Source organism: Lingula anatina, chromosome 9 (genome assembly GCF_051362555.1).
Source record: "Lingula anatina isolate TDL-2025a chromosome 9, LinAna3.0, whole genome shotgun sequence".
NCBI classification, from domain to species: domain Eukaryota; kingdom Metazoa; phylum Brachiopoda; class Lingulata; order Lingulida; family Lingulidae; genus Lingula; species Lingula anatina.
In genome coordinates, this window is record NC_141775.1 from 7,975,951 (window position 1) to 8,000,554 (window position 24,604).

The window sequence follows — 24,604 nt, forward strand, 5'->3', positions numbered from 1 at the left end:
CACATCACCTTGGCTGGTGGTGCATAGTACATACCCAGGAAGCAGCCACGCCTCTCTAAATCTAAGCTATCTTTTTTTGAGATTGGAACTGGCATATATTGACATGGGTCCTGTTAGGTCCAGAGCTGAGTGATTATTATTATTATAATTATTATTATTATTTTTTTTTATTATTTCAGATCACGATACCACAATCGCAGAAACATGACACTAGCGCCAACTATAATAAATTTTCCATTAAAGAGTTAATGCGACAGGTGCCTGGGGTAGGTACATTTAACTTACATAGAACTATAGTGTTTGTCACAGTGCCATGCTTCTGTTAGAGAAAATGTAGACACATGGGTCACTTCCACCTAATGCATAGAAGCATCTATGATTTTTTGCTAAAGCATATATATTTATTCAATGGACAAATAAGTAATCTCAGAAATATAATAATTCTCCTATAAATTGTTGTAAAAATGACAATGAGGATAAGACATCTGAGGTTGATAATGATAAATACTAGCTGAAAGATAAATAAATAATAAAAAGTTATTTTGTTGAGGAATTTTTTTTTTTTTACTTTTTAATTTCCATGTTTTCAGCACTTCTCTCTTATAATTATAAAACATTATTTTCTTTGTTTGTGGTTATGTAACATTATTGTATACTTTTTTCCTTGTTTTCTTCTTTCAGATAAAATGGATGAACTATTTTGAGAATTATTTGCAGCTGCCATTTACGCAGGATGAACCAGTGGTTGTTTTGGCACTCACTTATTTCAGAGACTTGGAAAAGATCGTCCTAAAAACTGATCACAGGTACGACCACTGAAAGACAAATATTATATCCGACTAAAAACGGATCACAGGTACAACCACCGAAAGACAAAATTATCTTCCTATTAGTAAATAAAGGATTAACACTTTGTTATTGATCTCCACATTTTTTTAGACTGCTTAATGGCATGTTGGCAACACAATGAACTCCATCATTTGCAATAATAGCATTAAAATTTGGATTGTTCCATTGAATGCGTATATGGAGTCCACATTTTAACAAAAGTATAAATTAATATGGAAAATTGGACCTATTATGTAAATATAAGAAGCCTTAAAAGGTTATAACATCTGTTTTGTTTTATTTTGTTTTGTTTTGACCCTAAGCACAACTAAATTAGAAATACTTATGTTCAAAGCTGATATCTTTATTACAAAAAAAAAAAAAAAAAAATGGCAGCAATTTAAGCCTGTATCTGGTATTATCAATAGTTAATTATAATAATTGCCCTAGCCACTGGAACACTAGGGATTAGCTTGTTTAGAAGGCAGTGCATGCCCCCATGATTTAATCCTACTTTGGCAGGGAGATGATATATTATAAGCTATTAACAGGATTGCATGTTGATATATGTGGTGCCTTTGAAGAGGGAATAGAATGCCCCATTAGTTTGTATAAAAGTTATGCTTTGATTATGAAAATATTAACAAAGGTGAAATATGGTAGATCTTCTAATGAGATCGTATAATAGCCCATAGTTGTCATAGTCGAGACACTTTAAGATGGGGCCTTACCCAAAAAGGGCTAAAAATCACATTTTTATAGATAGAATCAACAATAAGTCTTTAAAGAAAAATCCCCAATCCCCTTTTGTAGTACTTAGTTCAAGTGTTATAATACCAATAAAAGCATGTTTATGGTTGTCCAGGTGCCTGAGAAAATCAAGAAACTGAAAATGATATTTTTGCCCAAAAATCCCAAAATTACATCACACAATGAACTTGGAGCTGTGTTTCAAGCATGAATAGATGTTTTGAAGATACAACAGGAATAAAAAAGCAAAGACCTTTAAGATAAAATCTCCAACCTGTAGTCTCCCTGTAAACATACTGAATCTGGAAGATCTTTAGTGATGAAGAAGAATGTATGTAATTATATTGTGTATTACAGACCCTGCATTTACAAACAAAAACAACCAATCTCCAATTATACATGTTTGTGACTTGTAGGGTCAGATGGTCTTGTTTTTGTCATTAACTCTAAAAACATTTAAAAACCATTCCCACAGATATTTAGATCGCTCTATCCCCCTGGGGAGTCTCACTAGATTCCTGTCAGCTTAATCAGCTTAAATGTCTGTCCCGCCTACTAAAAGCTGTAAGGGGGTAATTAACTTTTGTGCGCACTCGGGTTTCGGAAGCTGACAGCAATTTAGCGTGAACCCCCAGGGAGTTAGGTCGGTCCAGATGGATCGATCTAAATCTGTGGGAACCCAGTCTTAGGAAATAAATCAAATGAAAAAATTGCTTGTTTGTGATGCTGTACAGTAGTCATGCATGCATTAGGCGACATATAAAATGTTAGATTTAAATTTAAAGTGCTGCAGTATCTGCACAAGTACTGTACATATACTAGTACTTATAAATACCTGTACTTGACTAGTATGTATATGTATACCACTGCCAGTATTTACCACTATTTAATCAAATATTGTGTTTCAGAGTTTTGGCAAATTATATGCTGTGGAGACTTGTCAAGCTGTTTGTGCCAGAACTTAGCAAGGATTTCAGAGAACAGAGAAACTCTTACAGGAAAGTAATACAGGTATGCTATTTTTCTCATATAATAATAATTATGATTCATACTTAGAGCCACAGGTAATTCTGAGTAATTATCAGTGATTTTGAATACAGAGTCATCAACTAATTTATGAGCCAAATACACAAGCAGGAACTCTCGCTGAATTCAATCAGTTTCACAGATTAACATTCCTCCTCTTGTTTCCAACCCATTTGTACAATCAGCTTTTCTGTTTTCTTTTCAATGCCAGGAAGAGTTGTGTTAATCTGTAAAACTGATTGCATTCAGCAACATTCTCGAAGAATGTGTTATGTTACTATGTAGAGCAATAGTTTCATTGAGAACCATATCCCTTTATCACTGTTCTTTATTGTTTATTAGGGTGTAGTTAAAGAAAAAGTGCGCTGGCAGAAATGTGTAGAGTATGCCAACGAGCGTATGGGTATGGCCGTGGGAGCTTTGTTTGTGAGAGAACATTTCAAGAAAGAGAGTAAAGACACAGTAAGTGAACACCACTTAGCTTGCAAATATTGCCATTGCTGACTTTGTTTGGCAGAAACACTTATGTGCCCACGTTTACCATTTTCCAACACGTAATTAACATTTTCCTATATAATAAAAATGAATGCAGTTGAAAAACAAATCAGCACTCCCATTCACCTATTCCTGGTATCTTTAATTATCACTACCAAGTTCTAATTGTGCATGACCTCACATCTTCTGTTATTTTTATTGTCATCTTCAGGCAACGGAAATGATTAATAACATAAAGGCAGCTTTCCAGGATCTACTGAGGGAAACGGACTGGATGGATGATGTCACTAAGGAATATGCCATAGCGAAGGTGACTATTAGATATATATATAAATAGATTTAATTGGTGATTACTTTAGATGTACAGTGTAGTAACATGCAATGTTCATTTTTTCCTTGCTGGGATATTTATAGGGTGACTAAAAAAATGTTACTAAGTTCAAAGTTCAATTACTTCAATAGTTCACAAGCTTTTGAATTGAAATTTTGTGCACATTTTCAATACATTATTATTTGTCATCCCTAAAAATGTCAAGTGATAAAATGAAACAAATTTGATATTTTCATCAAATCAATAACACATTGGCAGGTGTCAGAACTGCCTGACATTGTCACCTGTCAGAAGTCACATAGGCTGGCATGGTATTTTTTGGCTGAAGATTTTAATTTTTTGGGTGTGCCAAAACAAAGACCCCATTCGCATAGACACCATTGCTCTACTTAGATGGATCCAATTTTGCAGATCTGACTGAAGACTTGCTGAGAGCAATCACTTAACTGAATAACTTGCATGTTTTGCATGATCACGGCACACCTGTAATGCAGTGTATTCTTATAAGGAATGTATCTTTTTTTCTTCACTCATACAGTATGTTTCTTCAGTGTTTCAGAACGGCATATCATGTTTTATTCGTTTACAGGCAAGTGCAATGAATGAAAGGATTGGCTACCCGGAATACATACTGAACAACACTGAGCTGGATAATATATACACAGGGGTAATTGATACTTTTAATACCTTAAAAAGGTGATATGTGAAAATTCTTAGAATATTTCATACTCATTATAGTTTATTCTGAGTCTTACCCTGGAAAACACTGAACAACAAATTAGAATTCATGTTGCACTGTATAGCTACCAGCAGTGCCCATTGATAAGCCAGTAAATCCAGGAATCATGATAAGATTTGAAGATGTCTGGTAAATGCTTTAATTACCTAGCTGTGTCTAACATTTGTTTGCTTAGTGTTTAAATATATTACATGATTGGAGTGCACTTTTATCTAACCAGGAAATTTTCACCAGGAAATTATGTCTAATCAGGAATTTTTTCACCAGGAGATCCATGAAGTTTTTCTTTGATTACTTTCAGTTATCTAAGATAAACTGATAGTGCCCTACATTGTTTATATCCATTTTGAAGTACCTACTATATCTCAAGCCAATTCCCTTCTTCTTTACAGCTTGACTTTAAAAAAGATCAGTACTTTAAAAACTTGGTGAAAGTGGAAGAATTTCTGGCCACAAGGATTGTGAACAAGTTAGGCAAGCCTGTGCCACTTGGCATGTAAGTAAAGAGGTGTTCTAGCCAACCTTGAGTTTGTTGAGATATACTTGTAAGATTGTCAGCAAGTTAAGCAAGCCAATGCCACTTGACATGTAAGTAAAGGAGGTGTTCTAATTAACATTGTGTTTGTTGAGATATATTTGTGACATTTTTCCGAAATGTGATGGTGCTACTGGATTTAGCTTAAAAGATCTTGAATTACCAACACCAATCCAATTTGGCAAACAAAAAACCCAACCCCCCCCTCTCCTCCTATTCTCAAACACATAGTGGGGATTGATCCAACCACTGCCCCTTCCCAAAGGTGAAAAATATGCACTGTCACTTCTGTATGAAGAAGTGTGTACATGACTTGGGCAATTTGTCAGATATTCATAAGTAAATGTTAGAACTGAGTTATAACTGAAAGATGAATACAGTTATTATTTATATGGATTGATGTGTCTCGCAAAATTTCTTTTTTTTTTTTTTTTTTCAGATGGGAACAGGACCCTGCTGTCGTGAATGCTTTCTACAACCCGAATAAAAATGACATTGGTAAATGCTGTACTTTTATAAGTTAAAGCAAATTTAATATTTTCTTATTCCTCATTATGTATGTTATGTTTTCTTGTTCCGTTTCTTCAGTAACAAAATAGGGACCAGGTGTCTTATGTAACAAAAGTACTGTCACAAGATTGAGTTTTTATATTTTTTGCAGCTACTTTTTTGCTTAATGTAGTAAAATGCCATTAAAATTATCATACTACATGTAGTTTATCTTGCATGTCTGTAACACTTTGACACATTTTAAGTCACAGAGATTGTAAATGAGTATATTGACCAGTTTATCTGTATTAATTATTTTGTATTTCAGTTTTTCCAGCTGGAATTTTACAACCTCGGTTTTATAGTTCTACTTTTCCAAAGTAAGAATGATTTTGTTTCTCTTTTGAACTGTTTAAACTAGTACACTATAGTTACAGCATGGTTTATTGTGAATATAGCGTGTATGCTGTATCACACTTCCTCAAACTTATCACACCTAACACACTTCTTCAAACTTATCACACCCTGCCTACTTCCTCAAACTTATCACACCTAACACACTTCCTCAAACTTATCACACCTAACACACTTCCTCAAACTTATCACACCTAACACACTTCCTCAAACTTATCACACCTAACACACTTCCTCAAACTTATCACACCTAACACACTTCTTCAAACTTATCACACCCTGCCTACTTCCTCAAACTTATCACACCTAACACACTTCCTCAAACTTATCACACCTAACACTTTTTCAAACTTCTCATACCTAACACACTTTTTCAAACTTCTCACACCTTTTTCACTTCCTCAGACTTATCATTATTGTTTAATGACTAAACTTGCTAGTGCTGGGTCACTTTTTGATTAAGCATATTTCCCTTCACATCTTTTTTATAGACTATTTTGCATTTCTCTTACATTTTCAGGTCCTTGAACTATGGGGGTATTGGTGTAGTCATAGGACATGAAATAACACATGGATTTGATGATAAAGGTATGAACTAAATCTTAAATTGAGAGGCAAGGGCAATATTTTTTTTAATATTAATGAAAAGCACACTGTGTCCTGCCTGTAAAATTGAAACAATAAATTTTTAGTTAGTACCATTAGCAAGAGGGAGTCCTGATATTGCCACCATGCTCCTCTATAGTAAAAATAAGAACTCGTGAAAAAAGCCTGTTAATGTACCTAAAAAATTACATTCATTACTATACGTTACGCATTTCCTCAGTAAATGTGTGTGTGTGTGTGTGTGTGTGTGTGTGTGTGTGTGTGTGTGTGTGTGTGTGTTATTGATTCCACCCTTATTAGATGTACAGTGTATATAGTCCGGTATCAAATAATGCAGGGTCCTCATACTGTACATGTATATTGAAAAAACTGTCTTAGCTCTTAGCCACATATTTTTCTAGCTGAGAACTCATTGTATTATATTTTTACAGGCAGGCAGTTTGACAAAAATGGCAACTTAAAGCACTGGATGGACAATCAGACAATAAATGAATTTCGCAAGAAAGCTGACTGCATGACAGAGCAGTACTCACAGTACAAGCTGGAGCAAATTAACATGAATGTATGTGTAACTTCACAGTTACTGATACCTACATATTTTATTAATATCAATTTGACAGTATAAGGAAAACTGTGATTATTATATATTGCCAAGAATTTGACAATATTAGAAATACTATGATAATTTGAGGATAAAACCTCAAATGAAAAGAAGTTGAACATTCCATCTTGTCAGTGGTTAACCCTTGTTACCTTTGTTTGAAGATATATGTATAAGTCATTCATTCACTTAAATAACTTAACAAAATGATCAGGCCTGTAAGCTTTCGTGTACCTGGATAAAACTTACTCTGAGGGGACCTTTTCTCAGCAAAAAGTGTGGTTCTTTTGGACCCCCTACCCCCACCCACCCTCCCACGCCATGAGCCTGATGATATGTATTTAATGGTCTTCATTTTAATATGATTTTAATTTGGATTTCAGATTGATGGTAAGAATACAGAGGGGGAGAACATAGCAGATAATGGTGGATTGAAGGAGGCATTCAGGGTGGGTGAATGGTGTCCTACTTGTGAATTAATGCCTGAAATGAACTTTCCATTTTCTTTTCTTTTCATTGAAAAAGAAACAGTATAAAAATGATGAATTGAATTCAAATGGAATTAATTATTTTTAAATAATTTTTTATTCTAAATTTGATATTTTTCAAATGCATTTTAATGAAAGAAAGCACTCAGTCTGTTAAGATTCCTACTCACATCTGTGACCTAAATTCCATGGACAGTAACAGCAATTATAATAATATAGTTTGCTTGCTTTGAAATTCTCATCCTCCTACTTTATCCAGGCATATAGAAGCTGGGTTGCCAAGAATGGAGAAGAACAGAGACTACCAGGACTGAACCTCGATCATAACCAGCTCTTCTTCTTGAATTATGCCCAGGTATGCTGCTTGAATTATGCTCTAGAGAGATTCTAAAATTCTGTACAGTTTATTTAAATATGAAGATTTTAGAAGGTCAAAATTCTATGAACTGATGTCCCTTTAAAGGTTGCATGCAGCACTTGGAGACTTAACACCTGTAACCAATCTCTCACCCTTCGCTTGGTGTTTCTGTCTTTCTCTGATTTCCTTTTAAGGCAATTTTTGAAGGTTCTCTAGTTTCTTCACACACACTGTGTACTAGTATAATACAAGTTGTAAAACTATTTTCAAGAGGTACAAATTGTAATTAAGAATCTCTCGCGCTCTCTCTCTCTCTCTCTCTCTCTCTCTATATATATATATATATATATATATATATATATATACTGACTGGTTCCAGATCTGGTGTGGTACCATGAGGGATGAAGAAGCTTTGCACAAGATAAGGACATCAGTGCACAGTCCAGGACCAATCAGGTAGAAAGTGCTGTGGTTTTTTTTAATTGCTCAAATCCCATTCCCCAATGGCAGCATAAATTAACTTAAGTTGCAGTAGTGCACTTGATTCAGATACAGTACATGTGGCCCATTTGCTGTCTGCTAGTCATTCCCTCTTATTGTTTTTAGTCAGTTTCAATGAAACTTTATGCCCAAAGACTGAAAAAATTGTTTCATGTGCCTGAATAATTTTTTAAAAAGGAAAAAAAAAGTGCTTGGTGTAATCTTTTAGTATTCATTTTTCATTTACTTAAATTATTTTTTTAAGTAACCAGAACTTTGTCTCTGTTCTCCTAGGGTGAGAGTTCCCCTGTCCAACTCCCTGTACTTTGCTGAGGCATATAACTGCCCAGTGGGCAGTGTGATGAATCCAGTCCACAAGTGTGAGGTGTGGTGAGGGGGGGCTGGACAGGCTCGGAGGAGGGTCAGGAGGGTTTAAAAAGAAAATTGAACATAATGTGCAGGATTCAAGGAAGTTCATTTTTGATAGAAAGTATGTGTGAATGAAAGGTTTTAAGTTTGAAAGATTTTAATCCAAGAGAAGTATCCTGTGTAACACTTTGTATGTACAGCCAGGAAAGTGTTTATTGAAATGCTGTTATAGTAAAGGGTCAGTGTTGATGTTTTTAGTTTGCCAGTAAGGGATGCCTTACAATACCACCCTTAGCCTTGCTGGGTCTTCTTTAGAAATTAAATTTTAATATAACTGCGGTCTAGTAAAAATTGCTTTTTTAAGTTGAGGAAGTTGTGAACAATTCTCACTGAAATTGGCAATGTCATTGCTGTTTTTGGACTTTTTTCCTTTGAGAAATAACTGTATTGTGCAAAATGTAGACAGTGATAATAGAATATTTTATTATATGTACTGTAACATCTATGTTTTACTTATTTAAATAGAATAGTTATTGTATCTTAATACTACAAGCTAATATGCTTTGAATTTTGGCTTATGATTATGATGATTATTATTATTATTATATATGCATGCATTTAAGAGGAAAGGAAAAAAATCTTTAGTTTGATATCAAACAATTTGTAAGAGCAAGATCATAAATTTTCAGTTTAATATTGATGATTTGAAGTAATGTGATACAGGAGGTTTTTCACATTTTGGTATTTATTTTTTCTTTCATGTTCTCTTAGTGTATAATATTTAGAGTAGTGGAAAATGAATGAAATATGTGTTGCAATTGTACCCAAGATATTTGTAATATTGTTGATATTATGTGGTTTATGAAAAGACTTTGCTGATTGATACAGTATAAAATAAGGATGGGAATTTACCTCCTTTTGGAAAATTTTCTCTTTTGTATTGAAGAAAGGAAAGTAAACGGGTTTGTATAAGGGTTTAAAATGGGGGAAATTCATGACATGGAAAGTGGTTTCCTTCTTGAATGGCATTTTTTCCATTCCAATATTTTTTAATATATTATTTTTATTTATTGTTTTGAGAAATATGAAAGAAGGTGAAGTTGGCTCTGCTCTATTTAACAGACATGTAAAAGAACCTTATTATATCTAGAACTTACATGCTTAATTTGTCATAAGTACATGCATTACCTTGTATTGATCAATTTTGGGGTATATCTATTTTTATCTCTAAACTGTGGGCCATTGCAATTAGAGATCTTTTTTCAATTTTCATGGTTGTTGAATACAAATTATTTATCTTTTGAAATTTTGATGTTTTAATTGTATTGTATATACCAGTATATATTAAAGATTTGCTGGACTGTGCTGTATAAAAACTACATGCATATTAGCATATATATACATTTCACTTGATGGCATATGTGAAATTTTGATGTGCAATTTATTATTCAGTGGTAGATATAAGGTTTAGGATAATTTATGATTGGGAAATACACATGAGCAGAGTACATTTTAACCCTGCTACTACATGTATGTTGCTAAACTTGATTTTTTTTTATGTACCAAAACATAATTTGTTTGTGATGAGAGTCCAAAGGATCGGCGGAGGGGTTATGGGCTTGCCCAAAGCACCCCATCCTTTAATTGCTAGTGTGAATGCTGTGATCTGATAAAAGATGATTTTTTAAATGAAATCACATTATTTTACCTACCTCATTCATTTTCAGGATTTGCTTTATTAGGTAAAACTTGGCAAACATTTATACACATTTTCCTTCACTCATTTGCAACAGATAACATATATGAATAACCTTAACATTTTTCATTTGTAATTTTTTAATGAAATTTTGAAAATTTAAGTAAAATCTTTAGAATTTTGGAATTTGACAGATATTTGAGGTCTGACCTGCCTGTAAATAGAGGGAGATAGTTAAGACAGCAGGTTCAGGAAATTATTAATGCTTTAATTCTCTTGGGACCATTGCACAGAATGTTTTAGTTTATTGGTTCAGAAACCTGCAGATATTCTGCCTGCATCAGGAAGGTATTGTTTGTACTTAAAAAGTGCTTTGAAAAATATGAATAAATGCAGAGGACAGGAAATCTCCTCCTTTATAAAAATCCCCCCCCCCCCAACACACTTTTTGATGTAAAATATATGCAATATAGAATGTTGCTGGCCTGGTATGAAATGTTCCAAATTGGGCAAAGTTTAAGGGAGTGTAAGTGTTTACTCTTTTTTTTATTAATATCTGTACTCTTGGTGAAAGTTAGATGGTGGGAAATTTTTGAAAATTTTTTCTCAGGCACTGGAAAGGCCCATGCTACAGCTGATATTTATGTATGCGGTAGTTCGTATGTTTTCCTACAAACTCTGATACTTTCGAATATTTCTGGTATCACTTAATTATTATTACTGTCACTGCCTGCATGAATTATTTATAGTTTACCTTAGCAAGGGGCGGATTGAGGTCGTCTTCTGTTTACATTGATGTTTACATTGACGGGAATCTAATTTTTTCTGTCGAAAGAAGGTCAAAAATGGAGGATGGTTCAATAACGATAATGTGGAAGACTGTCAGAAAATATCTCTGGATACACCCCCTGTACTTTGTATATTTTTGACAAATGTTAAAATTTGATTATACCATAAATACAGGTATATTCTAAAACATATTAATACTGATATAAACTATATTGTTCATACATATATTACATTGTATTAGTATTGTGTATACATGTGACTGGGATAACTGTGTACAATGAATGTGATGGATTAATCTTAATACTGGTATATATCGCCTATGGTCATAATGTTTTATGTGAAAAAAGATGTATTTTTGTGGAAATAAACATTTCTTTGTATTTTATGAGCAAATTGTTTGACATTAGCTTTATGTTAGGAGGAGGCGTGTTAATCTGATTGCATTCAGCGAGAATTCATGCAGAATTGGATCGATATTCATAGAGCGACAGGCAGAATGCATAACTATTGTACCCATGGACTAACCAGTCCGCGGATCAAATATGGCGCCACTCACTTGTAAGCACGCCAAGATTGAATTATTGCTCTGCCCCTGATGGAATGGTGCGCGAAAGAGGCGGAAATCCATTGTAACTAGTCAGCGGATCAGCTGTTTGTGAATCCGGCCATAGTTTCATTAAAATGAGTCCTAGGTGAGAGTTGGTGTGAGGAGTCTGCCTGGAGAAACGGTTGCGCGTGCCAGTTGTTTACATCACACCAAGACACGACGTTGTACTTAATTCACTATCAAATAACAATTACGTTTCTTTATATGTTTTCCATAACCTTGAGATAATGACGCAATAAAACTTGGAAAATGTTAGTCTATACGTGACAGTAATTTTATGTTCATTGATATCACTATCGCAATACTAAGAGTAGTATCTACTTCAGTGTGAGCACGTATTTCTATTGCGGTCATTAGAGTCACCATGGTACATAGTATTTAATCAACTTGATAGTATTAAGTCTGATTACTTAAAAGAAATATAACAATTTAAACCACACTTTTAAACGAATTCGTCACAGTTTGAGTTAAAGATATCGGTTTTGTCATTTTTGCTTTCTACCGTAGTATACAGAAGTGTTGATTAGGTACTGACGAGGAAAAGAGAAAATAAAACACAAAAATACCAATGGTTCACTGACGGAAATTGTTTATTATGTAGGGGGTTTGTTAAGAAACTTTGTTTTATTCATATGGAGTTTGTTTGCGCAGGCCGTCTACGAGATAATTACTATTACCCGTGAAAACAAAACAAGTGTGGCAACGCAAGATTAGAGTTCAAATCACCAAAATAATTCCATCTTACCATCTTCCCAGTTTTATCAAAATCTTCTCTATCTACGCAAGGAGTTCTTTACAACTTCTTGACCTGCAGATCGGTCTTCCTGAGGCCCTAGTAGAAATTATTTTGCCATTTTTTGCATTTGTCTCCCGCATGAAACAAACACGCAACCTTGATAGTTAAATGAATGCGCCGAAGTTAAAAGTCATTGAATCAGGCGTCTTAGCAGCAGCATATAAAAGCGGCTTTGAATACAAAAGTTTTTTATCTTTGAGAACAATAGGCCATTCCAAGGCTCGAGAAAACCCGAAGGTATAGAAACTACAAAAATGAAGCCTGTATGTGCGGTGAGTGAAGAGTTAAAGAGTATAAATAATGATAATTTTATTCAGGTAGGACATAGATACTAGAATTTCAGCCTTGTCTGTTTCCTTGTTCTAATATTCAGCTTATCAGATGGCATATTTCAAATTTTGACATATTTTTGTGGTATAAGGGAAGGTTGGTGTACCTGTGGCGATGGTGATCCACAGGAAGACCTACATGTGTTTGTATTATATTCAATTCTTCTCTCTCTCTCTCTCTCTCTCTCTCTCTCTCTCTCTGTTTGTGTGTGTGTGCGTGTTTGTGCGTGTGCGTTTACGCGGGGGTTCATGCATTGTTCAAACTGGTTTCATACGAAAGCAAATTGGATACCTTTTATCACAGCAAATATACGATCAAATCTTAATAACTGATCATCGTCGAGTTTGAAAAGAATATTTAAGACCAGTCCCTTTTTATATGGGCGTTAGTGCTAAAAGATCTGCGGGTAATGCTAGTAAACGCCCAATTCGTTTATGAGGCCTGAAAATAGGCTGTTTTGAGCAACGGACTAATATAATATACCACATAGAAATTTGATTGTGAAAATGCGCAGAACACTGATTCGCTGGTAGTTCTAGAAACACATGCACAATAGTAAAATGAATGGTATGTTTTGATCTCATCATTTGGCTATTATCTATCTCTTTAGACTTTAAGCTTTATTTTTCATTTATTTACTTATTATTGCAGGTAATGCTGTTGATTCTCCTTTTTGCAACCTGTGAGGAAGCGCTTGGAGCAAGTGAGCATTACACAGATTAGACAGATAGATTTTGTATCTGAGATTAGAAACTTTTAGACATTTTGGCCTTTTGAAACGAAATTTTATTCACTTTAAAAGAAAATACAATTTGTGAGCATTCAGAGACAAAATTAATAGGCTTTTTACGTCATACTGTTTTTCTTCTTTAACTAACTGGTTCCCTAGATTAGTCATATAATTTTCATTAAAATAACTTAATTCAGGATATTGAGACCTAGCCTACACAAAGAAATTGAAAAATGAAAATAAAACAATTAATACAGTACTAGGATGACTCATGACAATCCGGAAACATATTTGCAATTGTGATCCTAATTATTTTATTGTATTTACTATATGCTAGTGCGTTGTCCTGATGTGGCGGGGGATGGTTCCTGTGAGCCGACCTCAGACACCTGCAGTACAGATGCTGACTGCCCTGACAAACAAATGTGCTGCTCCAATGGATGTGATCGTCTGTGCATGGTACCCATACGTTGTTGAGGAAAGAGGAGATTGTAGAAGTGAAGGCGGCGATACAGATTAAAATATACATTTAAACTATTCCTACCATGACGTTACTTTCGAACAGAGAAGAAAAAGGCTAGTGCCACGTTAAAGCAAAAGCAACTACACTGTCAAATTGGTGTTAAAATTCATATAGAATCCTGTTTAACGCAAAGTTAAAAAAAACGAGGATAGCTGGTGAAATTTTTCAGACCAAGCGAATTCCATTAATTTAATCTGGCTTTTGGATACGATAAATAATAAAAGAAATAATTTGAAGCGTAAATGGCATCGGCGATAGAGTTAAAGTACGCACAAAAAACTCAATTTTGTTTTAATGGAGTACTAATATTCCGCGCCAATGTATCAGTCTTTAACAACAAATCACTGTTTTAAGGTCATTTTAGTTATGTGGCCTACTAAATGTAACGCGTTGAAAAAATAAAGGTCTATAAAGCTGCTTTTGAGTTCAATATTACACTTTTAGACGACCTCGTCCAATATTGTCAGCTTTCATCTCCATGACGGCTTCCCGAGTATTTTAATGTCAGATGTAACAAAACTGAGGGTACAAGTGACAAAAAGTCCACCCTCCATTTAGTTGTAGTGGTTAGGGTTAGCCTGACCTAAGTGGGTCAAAATCTAAGATTGGGTTCCCATGCCTAAATCGATCCATCTGGTCCAACTCCCTGGGGAGTCTCTCTAATTTCCTATTAACTAACCGGCTTAAATGTCTGTCAAGCCTACCGAATCAGCAAGGAGGTAAAGATATTCACCCCCTAACAGCTTTACTAGGCGTGACAGACATTTAAGTCGGTTAAGTTGATAGCAATTTAGTGAGACTCCCCAGGGAGATAGATCTATCCAAATATCTGTGGGAAAGGTCCCTAAGGCGAGGCTTACCTGTACAGATGAATGGGAAGCGGACTCTCTATCATGGGAGACTCTCTGTCACGTTACACCGGCAATTACAAGTAACTCAAATTCGTGGGAGAAATCTAGATTCGGTCGTTCAAAGGACACACAAGGGACGCTGAGACACGACTTAATTGCTTTGGCGACCTTCAAAGTTGGCGAACGAAATTTACGTCTACTTTGTCTTTTTACGTAACTTGGGAATAAAAGCATCTAGTACGAGTATGATGAGGTAATAAAAATGCAAATTGTCATTCTATACGTTACAAGAATTTTCAATCCTTGTTGATATCGTAAGCCCAAATATTTCAGCATCAGAGCTAATTTGGCATATGGTCAAAAGGCAGAGATGTACAATGAATGTGTGTAAAAGACAAAATTTTTCATTGTAAATGACTTGTAAATCTTAAAATAATAGTCAATTAAAGAGACAAAAATAAAAAACCACGAAAATACAAAGTTTCACCTGCAGAACCTGCTCATCATATAGGAATTTAATTGACAAATAGGCAATTTATTTGTGTGAGGAATGTGGAAGATAAGTGCTATTATCTGTAAAAACAGAACACGAGTGTGACAACGCAAGATAGGCGTTCGAATTCATCGAAATAATTGGTGGATCAAGGTTACAAGATTTATTACAATCACCTCTACCTACGTCATTTGGGTCGTTCTTTCTATGCCAGGCGTGAACTTTGCCTTAGTAGAGCTTAATTTGACTATATTTGCATTATATTGACAGCCTTAATGTCCTCAGGTTATACACTATCTAGTGATACGGGTATTTGCTATCAGCATTTAAAAGTGCGATTAACGAAAGGAAAACGTTTTTACGTATGTAAAAAAGAGGACTTAAAAGACTTTAGAACACCGAGACGAAAAGCAACTACTGTATAGAAATGAAGCCTATTATTGCGGTAAGTGATCAGATACAAGAATATAGATAGTCCCTTTAGTCCGAGACACAATGTATCCAGAAAAGAAGAAAAATAAGGTAGAATCCTTTAATTTAGAAGCCTTAAATTTATCTAAGGGTGGAGGGTAGTATCCCCCCGCGAAAATTTGTCTCAGTCAACGTTCACTTGCGGCTCTCAATCCATCTAGAACATTTGGTGCATCTTTTAACAGTTCTAATGTTGTTCTGTAATGTAACAGTTCGAGAACTGTTTTTTGGAAGTCCTTCAGGATGTCCTAGAACAGATTAAGAATATTTTTCATTAAAAGAGAAAAACATTATGTTCTAGGGCAGGTTGAGAATCGTAAGTGAGCGTTAAAGATACCATAAGAGCAATAATTAAGAAATGGAAGACGGTGGGATCCCAAGTTGGGATGTTGTAACCAATCCCAAAATTATGCAGTGCCCTTCTTCTGTAGTGTGTGTGTGTGTGTGTGTGTGTATGTTCGGGCGTGTGCATGCACGCACGTGTTCAAGCAATGTACAAGCGGTTTTAACACGAAAGCAAGTTGGGCATATTCCTCATGCTGCCACACTGCTCTGATCTCCACGAGAAGCCATATGGGGATACACGTATACACAAGCGTGTAAACCCAAGCGATGAGAATATACCGGTATTCACGATGCGAAGGAAGAACATCCATGTAACTTGCAGCATGGTTTTAAAGTTAAGGTACATGTTAAATTTTTGCCTGTGGTATGAGAAATGGGTGGTGATCCACCTTGAGATCCACATCGGGTACCGTAAGCTTTCTTAACACTGCATGGACAGCGTCCTTTCCATGTCTGCGTCCCTTCTACGATCAAAAATGTGAACAGGACGTTCAATGGTCGCCAAAGCAATTTAAACGCGTCTCTGTGTAAGAAAAATTAAGTGTATGGAACAAAAACCTGCCAAGTGTTTTGAGCGGAATCGACCGGTCTGCTTCATGGACTGACCAGTTTGGCATGGTCACCATGGCTGTCACCAGTCCTTGACTCTTTTATGTGTGTGTGTGTGTGTGTGTGTGTGTGTGAGTGTGTGTGTGTGTGTTTTGTACGTGTGTCTGTGTGCGTGTACTTGTGTTTGTGTATGTATGTATGTGTGTGTGCATGTGTGTACGTGTGTCTGTGTGTGTGTGTGAATGTGTGTGTGCTTGTGTATGTGTGTGCATGTGTGTGTGGTACATGTGTGTGTGTGCATGTGTGTGTGTGTGTTTAGACAGGGGTTCAGGCACTGTTCAACTGGGATTCAGTTAAAAACAAGCTGAGCAGCTACAGCAACTTCAACTATCCGGTCAAATTTCAATGATTCGACATTCTAGAGTTTGAGTTTAGAAATAGTGCCATTTTTTGATAAATTTAACAAGATAGGGATGTTCGAATGTTGAAAAATAGATTTAGTGTTCTACATGTCTTCCCCTATAAAGACACACCGGTCAATATCAGTACGTAAACAATATGTGTAAGATGCATGATTTGTTTCGTATTTTAAACATTTTCGCTTTATTTTTCGTTTTCAACTTAATCTCATGAAGGCTAGTCATTTACATGTGCCTGTAATTCGAAAGCCGCACCTGTTGATTCCAGGCATTGCGCAATATTACCAGCATGTTTGGCGTTAAGCCACACTGATTAAATTTTATGGATGACATCTGCCCGCGCATTAATTTTCGCTTGTTCTCAAAATTAATCACCCCTTTGAAACTCCGGAACTGACTGCTGTCACGTCTTTGGCCACTCAAAATGCAGCAAAAGTCTGGGTTGTTGCAAAACTCGTCTTCTACCTCAAAACCTGATAAACGGAACTTTCTGCACATGCGTATTGCCACTAAACGTGGTCATGTTGTTGTCGTATAAATACATAAGCATAAAAGACGAGGCGAAGATTGGTATGCAATCGAAATTTTTTTATGGTCAAAATGCACAAAAAGATTAATGGTAGCTTTGGCACCATATCCACAAACTGTAAGTGCACAGTTTTTTATAATAATTATTACCATTTAATTTATATTAATTCATTTATCATTATTTATTTATGCATTTATTCTGTTTTTATTGCAGGCAGTGTTGTTGGTTCTCCTTTTTGCAACCCATGAGGAAACCATTGCAGAATGTGAGCATTTCAGAGATAATTAAAACGATCAGATTTTGCTTAACGAAAATTACGAAACGTTCACACATTCAGATGTTTCTTGCAACTACGTTTTATGTATTTTAAACGAAAATGACACAAGTCTGTGAAGCGCGTTTAGAAACGAATGAAATTAAAACATTATCTGTCAATTTGTATGTATATCAAAATATATGTCAATGGTTTACTCCCAACATCGGTAATATGATTAATTGAATTATGTATTTGCTTTCCCAGGGTGTTGTCCTGATCCGCCATTTTTTGGCTTTTGTTGGGAGGGCTGCACCGCGGATAGTAATTGCACTGGGATACAACTGTGCTGCTCAAATGGATGTGGCCACGTGTGCATGGAACCCGTCGATTGTTAAGGAATGGGGAAGTGACACGAGTGAAGACGCTGACACAGTTAGAAATAATGTTGCCTTAACTATTTCTACATCATGGCGTCACCTATTTCTATTTCATGACGTCACATGCGAAAGGAGATTGTGTTGAATCAAAGGGGTTAAGTCAATAGCTACTTGAAAGGGAGACCACCGACATCATTTTGTCAAAACTGAAGTAGATTGGTTGGTAAATCATATGTATTGCACATTCTATGCTTAAAACTTTTAAGCCTATTAATAGTGATCGAAACTTGTGATTTATTGCATCGGCCTATGACTGCGATAGCAGGTAACGAAATTGTTCGGACAAAACTAATTTTATCATTTGATCTGGACAACGCATTAGAAAACAGCATTTTCATTAAATTGTTAAAGCAATGACGACATTAGACAATTTTTGTTTAAAGAGAAGAAACGCGATCAAAATACTGGACTGGCTACGCAACAAGATTCGATGAAAATATTCTGTGAAATGGCTGAATGCAACACCGTATCGTTTATGTACTTCCAATATTTCAATTCTATCTTTTATATCTACCTTTTATATTGTGAACAAGAGGAAGCAGAGAAGTGATGAATAAATATGGGCTTTATGGTTAAACAATATCTTCAGACTTTTTGTATTTTTAATCCTCTCCTACCAAGAAGACAAAATCGGTTAATTTTTCAATTCTGGTTGATATGTATGCAGCATTATTCAGCGTGAGAGCTATTTTTTATGTTACCATATAAGTACATGTGTATCCAATCAACGTAATTAAAAATTATAAACAATCTGTATATTTTAAGAGAAAAACGAGATTATTACAAAATCAACACTTTAAAAAATCGACTTACTTTGAAAGTCAGAAGTGATTCAATAAACACTGGAAAGCATGGGAATATGGTCCTTTACCCCAGAAAATTCCGTTTAATGTCTCTTTTCCGCCGAAACAAAGAATTGTCATCCCTTTAATATGACGCTCTGCATCAAATAAACATGCAGTCTCAGTGCTGCCATCTAGTGATACGGGTATCTTCCAGCAGCATTAAATAGCGCCGTTCACGAAAGGACAACGTTATTTGCGTTTGGGGACAAGAGGTCTTAAAGGACTCTAGAACACCAGGACGAAAAGCAAATACAGTAATGAAGCCTATAATTGCGGTAAGTGATCACGCGGTTACAAGAATATACAGTGGACAATAGGCCTAACTTTAGTCCAAGAATACCATACATCCAGAGACGAAGAAAAAAATTAGGTAGAAGCTTATGTATTGGCTGTAGAGGGATTTTAAAAATATGAAAAAGATGTATTTGCAATTGAAAACTCTATATGTGGAACTGTTTATAAACAGATATTTTTGCCGCATCCATTTGTTAATAACCAAGGGGGATATGAATTTTTCCTCGCTGTCCGGACTTGTGTTTTCCACGTATTTGAACGCTGGTTATTATTGTCACAAAGAGAAGCTGGTTCAGGTTTTGTTTATTGGGTATCCATGTTCTTATATTCAGCTAGTTCAGTGGTACCTGTATATTTCAAATTTTGACACATACTTGTGGTATGAGCAGAGGTTGCCCTAAGCAAAATGGAAAGGTTGGTATTCCGGTTTGCGTTGATATCAAATACCTTAAGTGCAATGAGAACTAGAAGACGGTGGTCCGTTAGAGGACGATGTGACCACATTGGGATGTTGTCACCAGGCCCAAAAACTTATGCAGTGTGTGTGTGTTTGTATGTCTGTGTACATGTGTGTGTGTGTGTGTGTGTTTGTGTGCATGTGTGTACATACGTGTGTGTGTTTGGACGGAGGTTCGGAAACTGTCCAAAAAAAGCTGAGCAACCACTACCATTTTAACTATCCGGTCAAATTTTAATAAGTCGACATTGTCAAATTTAAAATAAATGTGTTTTTAAGATTTTTCTATTTTTAAAATACCACAAACAAGGTGAATCTTGAAAAATAGGTCTTCGCGTGTCTGCCCTTATAAGGTCACATCAGTCAACGCATCAGTACTGTAACATTGTATGTAAGCTGACGGTTTTGGTTGCTGCAATACCCGCATCGCGTTATCATAGATTATGTAACATAGTACATAATGTGTTTTTTTGAAATAGTGTGTTTTTTGACATTTTTAAACATTTACCCTTTTTACACCTAATTTCATTAAAGTGAGTGATCGTATTTGAAAGCAGCACCGGTTTGACACGTAGTCAATAGTGAAGGAGTGCCCAACGTTATCCGAAATCGCTAGATTTATATTGTATTCACACTGTGACAGTACTAATTACTCTCTGTTGACATAATGTGCACTTTTATGATTTTTCCATTGTAAAGACAGCCCCGTCGGTACCAAGACAGCGTGGATTACACTGCATTCTTTGTCATTCAGTATTGACCTCGCTTAGTCACAATGTGAGGTTTTTGGACTCTTCAAACGACCCCATTCCCATAAACACCATCGGGGTCTAAGTGGATCGATCCAACTCCGGCAATACGCTTAAATGAATGGCACGCTTCCTCTTGTTTCATCTTATCACCAGCTTATTGTTTTTTACATGTAGGTCTACATGTATATACTTAGAGCGTGTCATTCAGTTAAGCTGACTGCAGTCAGCAAGAGTCCCTGCAGAGTTGGGTCGATTCACGTAGACCGATGGTGTCTGTTTGAATGTAGCTTTGCTGCTGTGCATGATGATCGATAGCTATTACCTTAGATCTGAGATATCTTGGATCCTAGTTTTTAGTTAAAGCTACACCAAATTGCTTAATTGGATTAGTAGTGGCGACTAGCTGTAAACAGGGTCGGAAACTTTTTTTTAAAGAAATTATGTTTAACGAGCATTGCAGCTGCATTTTAGTGTTGGTCATTTTTTTATTTCTTTTTCAATTTAATATTAAGGAGAAGAAAAAAAAAGTCCATTATTTCAGAGCATAGAAATTTAGTAATTTAGAGCACAAAAACATTTTTCTGTGGTAAACTTTATTTTCTCACACTTACCAAAGCAGCAGCAAATGCATTTTTCCGTTTGATAAAAGAAAACAGCCAATGCAAATTCCTGATTTTCTCAAAGTCAACGTCGATGGCACTCGTAAACCAATTTTCATATTTGTCTTGTCCCACTTCCTCTGCACTGTGAAATTTTAGATTTAACGCTTTTTTGTCCTGTCTACCGCAGATTACAGTAGATCTTACCACTTGTAGAGCTTTTATATATCATGTCATCAAAATGAAAAGTTAACAAGTGAATAATATCCTCCATAGAAATTTGACAGACAAATTGTGCAGAATACTAGTGTGAACCGGTGGTAGCCTTGGCAACACGCTTACACACCGGAATTGAGAGCATAGTTAATGGATTTTGTTTACATTATTTATCCCTTAAGTCATTTGTCATGATTTTTTTTAATTAACTTATTTTTTGCAGGTAATGTTGTTGGTCCTTCTTTTTGCAACCTGTGAGGAAGCGCTTGGAGCAAGTGAGCATTACAAAGATTAAAACCAATTTGTTTGACAAAAGTTAGAAACGTTCAGGCTTTAAAGTTAACAGCGAAAATGTCATAATGCTGTGATGCTTAAGCAGTATTCACACCTGAGTTGATTTAAAACGGATGGGCTATTTAACGTTACATTATCTGTATATTTTTAATACTGTCCTTCTTTCACTCACTTGTGCCCTACATTGCCTGCTTTCCATCTATTTATTTATTTATCTAGTAATTTATTTGATGTAGTTGGATGTAAAGTCCATGATCTGTGCCTTAACTTTGAAGGTATTTGAATTCATATGCGCTTAATTGAATGCACTGCATTATCCCATTAAAATCTATTTGTATACTTTATAGAGTGCTGTCCCGAAGTAAGCGGATTTGGTACCTGTGTTGAGGACTGCGATGATTGCGCTAAGAATGGAATGATGTGCTGCTCAAATGGATGTGGTCACGTGTGCATGAAACCCGTCAATTGTTAAGGCATGGGGAGATGACATGAGTGAAGCCGCTGACACAAAGAAAAATAATAATAACTGCATCAACTATGTCCACCATGACGTCACTTTCGAAAAGAGAATTATTATTTGAACTGGAAAATGTCTTTTGAAATAACAATTTCGTTAAATTGATAAAACAGGGACCACACTGGACAATTTTATTAAAAGAGGAAAATCACGATCAAATAACTGGAAGCTTCTAACTGGCTACCCGACAAGATTCCATTATAAGATTATGTAAAATGGCTGAATGCAACATCGCTTTCATCTAATATATATTATGCGCTTAATACTGGTACTTCCAATATTTCAGATTTTCCTTTCTACCTTTGAGATTGTGCACAAGAGGTAGCAGAGAAAAAAATAAAATAAATATGGGCTATTTGGTTCAAAAATATTATCTTCAGGCATTTGGTATTTTTAATCATCTTCTACCAATAAGACAAAATTGACTAAATTTATTAAGAGAGATTATTCGGCGTAGATCCTAGACACTTAATCCGTAATTGCGTTTTAGTACTGTTATTCAGCACCACAGAAATATTAAACAAAGTAGCAAATGGACATCCTTGAAAAAGTCAGAACTGAAAATAATACAAAATGATACAATCAAATTCTTCACTGCTCAGCCTACACTGCCACAGATTAAAATATGAAGGCTAAATATCAGTGATATTTTCAAAACAGGTCTTGAACATACTAGCAAATCAAACATGAGAAAAATCAGATTAAATCAAGTGCGCAAAATATTTAAAAAAGACTGGTCTTAAACAGATCCAGGTAATAAATATGAGAAACAATAAGTGTCTAGAAAAAATACAAGAGAGCTTCAAGAAAAACAGCCACTTAACTTGGATTTTAGAGTTATGTCTGTATTTTATTTTCATTTATATGCCCATAAAAAGGCTGTAGATTCAAAGCCTTCATGTGATAGAAGCTATATATTTAATAAGAGAGGTTTATTGCGGTTTTGAAGTATGAGATGAAAATCCCAAGTTCGGTGCCATTTTTACCCACCTAATAGAAATGTTGCAAAGTCTAAATGGGGCGGGCACACCTTCTATCGGGGTAACTGCATAACTACTAAACGTTTGAACAATGATGGTCTAAAAAGGAAAAGTATCGAAATACATCATGCAAGGTGATTAAATAGGCCCAGTCCCGTTATTCCGGTTGTTCCCTTGTCTCTGTTTATATAAAACAAAGAACGATTGCGTGTCCAATGTTGTAGAATTTACTTGATTTACTCGCATAAATCATTCGCGGGTTTAATGCCCTTTTTATTTTCTCTGGAGTTAAGGAGTCTCTTGGCACGAGGGGGAAATAGAGGATACTCTTTGAAGATATAAAGTGATGGACGAGGCGGAGAAAACGCAAATCACAAAAATGCAATCCGTTTACTGACGGAAATTATTTGTTTTACATATCATCAAAAATGATTCATCGTTTAAGGGTGGTTATTTTTGCGAGGCTTCTGGAGAATACTACATGTATTAGGTTCTTATGCATGTAGTTGTGAAGACAAAACATAAATGTGAAAACCCAACGTTATATCGATCAAATCACAAAAGCCTCAATTTACTAATTTCACTGACCCCGTAATTTGTCAATGTACATTTACGTGTAAACACATTGTGATTTTCTAAATAATTTCGTGTTTGACATTCATGATCATTTATCAGTTTTTTAGAGGAAGTAAGAAAATAAATATAACAATATTTCAATGGCGATTTCGTATTAATAAGAAAACAGTGCGCCAAGTGGACATGAGTCAAAGCAGCGAATGGCAAAAGCTTCTTGTAGCAGATAGCATAACAGGGGAAATCTGGACATGAAGAAACTAATAACTGCGGTAAGTTACGAAACACGTTATGAAAAATAATGAATTGAAACAGTTCTGCCAATTTTAATCACTGAGAACCTATAAAATGATTCTCAGGTTTTCAAAATGTCTCGTTCCTGTTTTTGAGAATGATCTGGGCCTTTTGGACATTTTATTACATTGTATGGGGAAAATGTTATCCGAGTTTGTGCTATTTAATCTTTTTGAATTCACTTACGAGGTTACCAATTATAATAATTATAGGTTAAAATTACATGCATGTTTATATTCGCGGATACAGATTTTAAAGCTAAACCGTAGTTATAACAGTACATGTAGGTTGCGTTCAAATAAATCACATCATGTTAGAGTATCCCATCTTTTTAATTAAACTTAAGGCTCATATATGTTTGTATTATTATTCATTATTATTAAATAACTGTTTGCAGGTTTTGTTCTTGGTGATGTTGTGTGAATTCTACCAAGAAGTCTCTGGACAGTTTGG

General features: G+C 35.3%; 3 protein-coding genes and 1 long non-coding RNA gene across 14 annotated transcripts in view; all 4 read left to right on the forward strand.

Annotated features, from left to right (window-relative positions):
- Window positions 1-11,379, forward strand: part of LOC106151033 (neprilysin-1) — a 46,126-nt gene extending 34,747 nt beyond the window's left edge. For all 11 annotated transcript variants that reach the window (XM_086995097.1, XM_086995095.1, XM_086995094.1 and 8 more), the window contains 15 exons: window positions 180-266; window positions 682-806; window positions 2,487-2,589; window positions 2,947-3,066; window positions 3,311-3,409; window positions 4,020-4,097; window positions 4,562-4,665; window positions 5,144-5,202; window positions 5,522-5,573; window positions 6,128-6,195; window positions 6,645-6,775; window positions 7,198-7,263; window positions 7,562-7,657; window positions 8,040-8,116; window positions 8,435-11,379. In XM_086995097.1, coding sequence (XP_086851223.1) covers window positions 180-266; window positions 682-806; window positions 2,487-2,589; window positions 2,947-3,066; window positions 3,311-3,409; window positions 4,020-4,097; window positions 4,562-4,665; window positions 5,144-5,202; window positions 5,522-5,573; window positions 6,128-6,195; window positions 6,645-6,775; window positions 7,198-7,263; window positions 7,562-7,657; window positions 8,040-8,116; window positions 8,435-8,534 — 1,365 coding nt within the window. In that variant the 3' untranslated portion in view covers window positions 8,535-11,379. The remainder of the gene's footprint in view (window positions 1-179; window positions 267-681; window positions 807-2,486; window positions 2,590-2,946; window positions 3,067-3,310; window positions 3,410-4,019; window positions 4,098-4,561; window positions 4,666-5,143; window positions 5,203-5,521; window positions 5,574-6,127; window positions 6,196-6,644; window positions 6,776-7,197; window positions 7,264-7,561; window positions 7,658-8,039; window positions 8,117-8,434) is intronic.
- A 1,117-nt stretch (window positions 11,380-12,496) lies between these two features.
- Window positions 12,497-14,284, forward strand: LOC106151029 (uncharacterized). Its single transcript, XR_001237191.2, has 3 exons — window positions 12,497-12,669; window positions 13,379-13,430; window positions 13,795-14,284. It is a non-coding gene; the product is annotated as an uncharacterized LOC106151029 (long non-coding RNA).
- A 1,190-nt stretch (window positions 14,285-15,474) lies between these two features.
- On the forward strand, window positions 15,475-18,912 carry LOC106151026 (WAP four-disulfide core domain protein 18-like). The gene is made up of 3 exons (XM_086996443.1): window positions 15,475-15,769; window positions 17,851-17,902; window positions 18,158-18,912. The coding sequence occupies exons 1-3, from the start codon at window positions 15,752-15,754 to the stop codon at window positions 18,286-18,288; spliced, it is 201 nt and encodes a 66-aa protein (XP_086852569.1). The 5' UTR covers window positions 15,475-15,751; the 3' UTR covers window positions 18,289-18,912.
- Window positions 18,913-19,303: 391 nt separating this feature from the next.
- Window positions 19,304-22,677, forward strand: LOC106151020 (WAP four-disulfide core domain protein 18-like). Its single transcript, XM_086994806.1, has 3 exons — window positions 19,304-19,450; window positions 21,717-21,768; window positions 22,135-22,677. The coding sequence occupies exons 1-3, from the start codon at window positions 19,433-19,435 to the stop codon at window positions 22,257-22,259; spliced, it is 195 nt and encodes a 64-aa protein (XP_086850932.1). The 5' UTR covers window positions 19,304-19,432; the 3' UTR covers window positions 22,260-22,677.
- The last annotated feature ends 1,927 nt before the right edge of the window (window positions 22,678-24,604 follow it).

Bases quoted from the DNA above. Each gene is read 5' to 3' on its own strand.
- LOC106151026 (XM_086996443.1), top strand. The intron at 17,903-18,157 runs GTGAGCATTTCA...TTGCTTTCCCAG, and splicing joins TGAGGAAACCATTGCAGAAT to GGTGTTGTCCTGATCCGCCA.
- LOC106151020 (XM_086994806.1), top strand. The intron at 21,769-22,134 runs GTGAGCATTACA...TATACTTTATAG, and splicing joins TGAGGAAGCGCTTGGAGCAA to AGTGCTGTCCCGAAGTAAGC.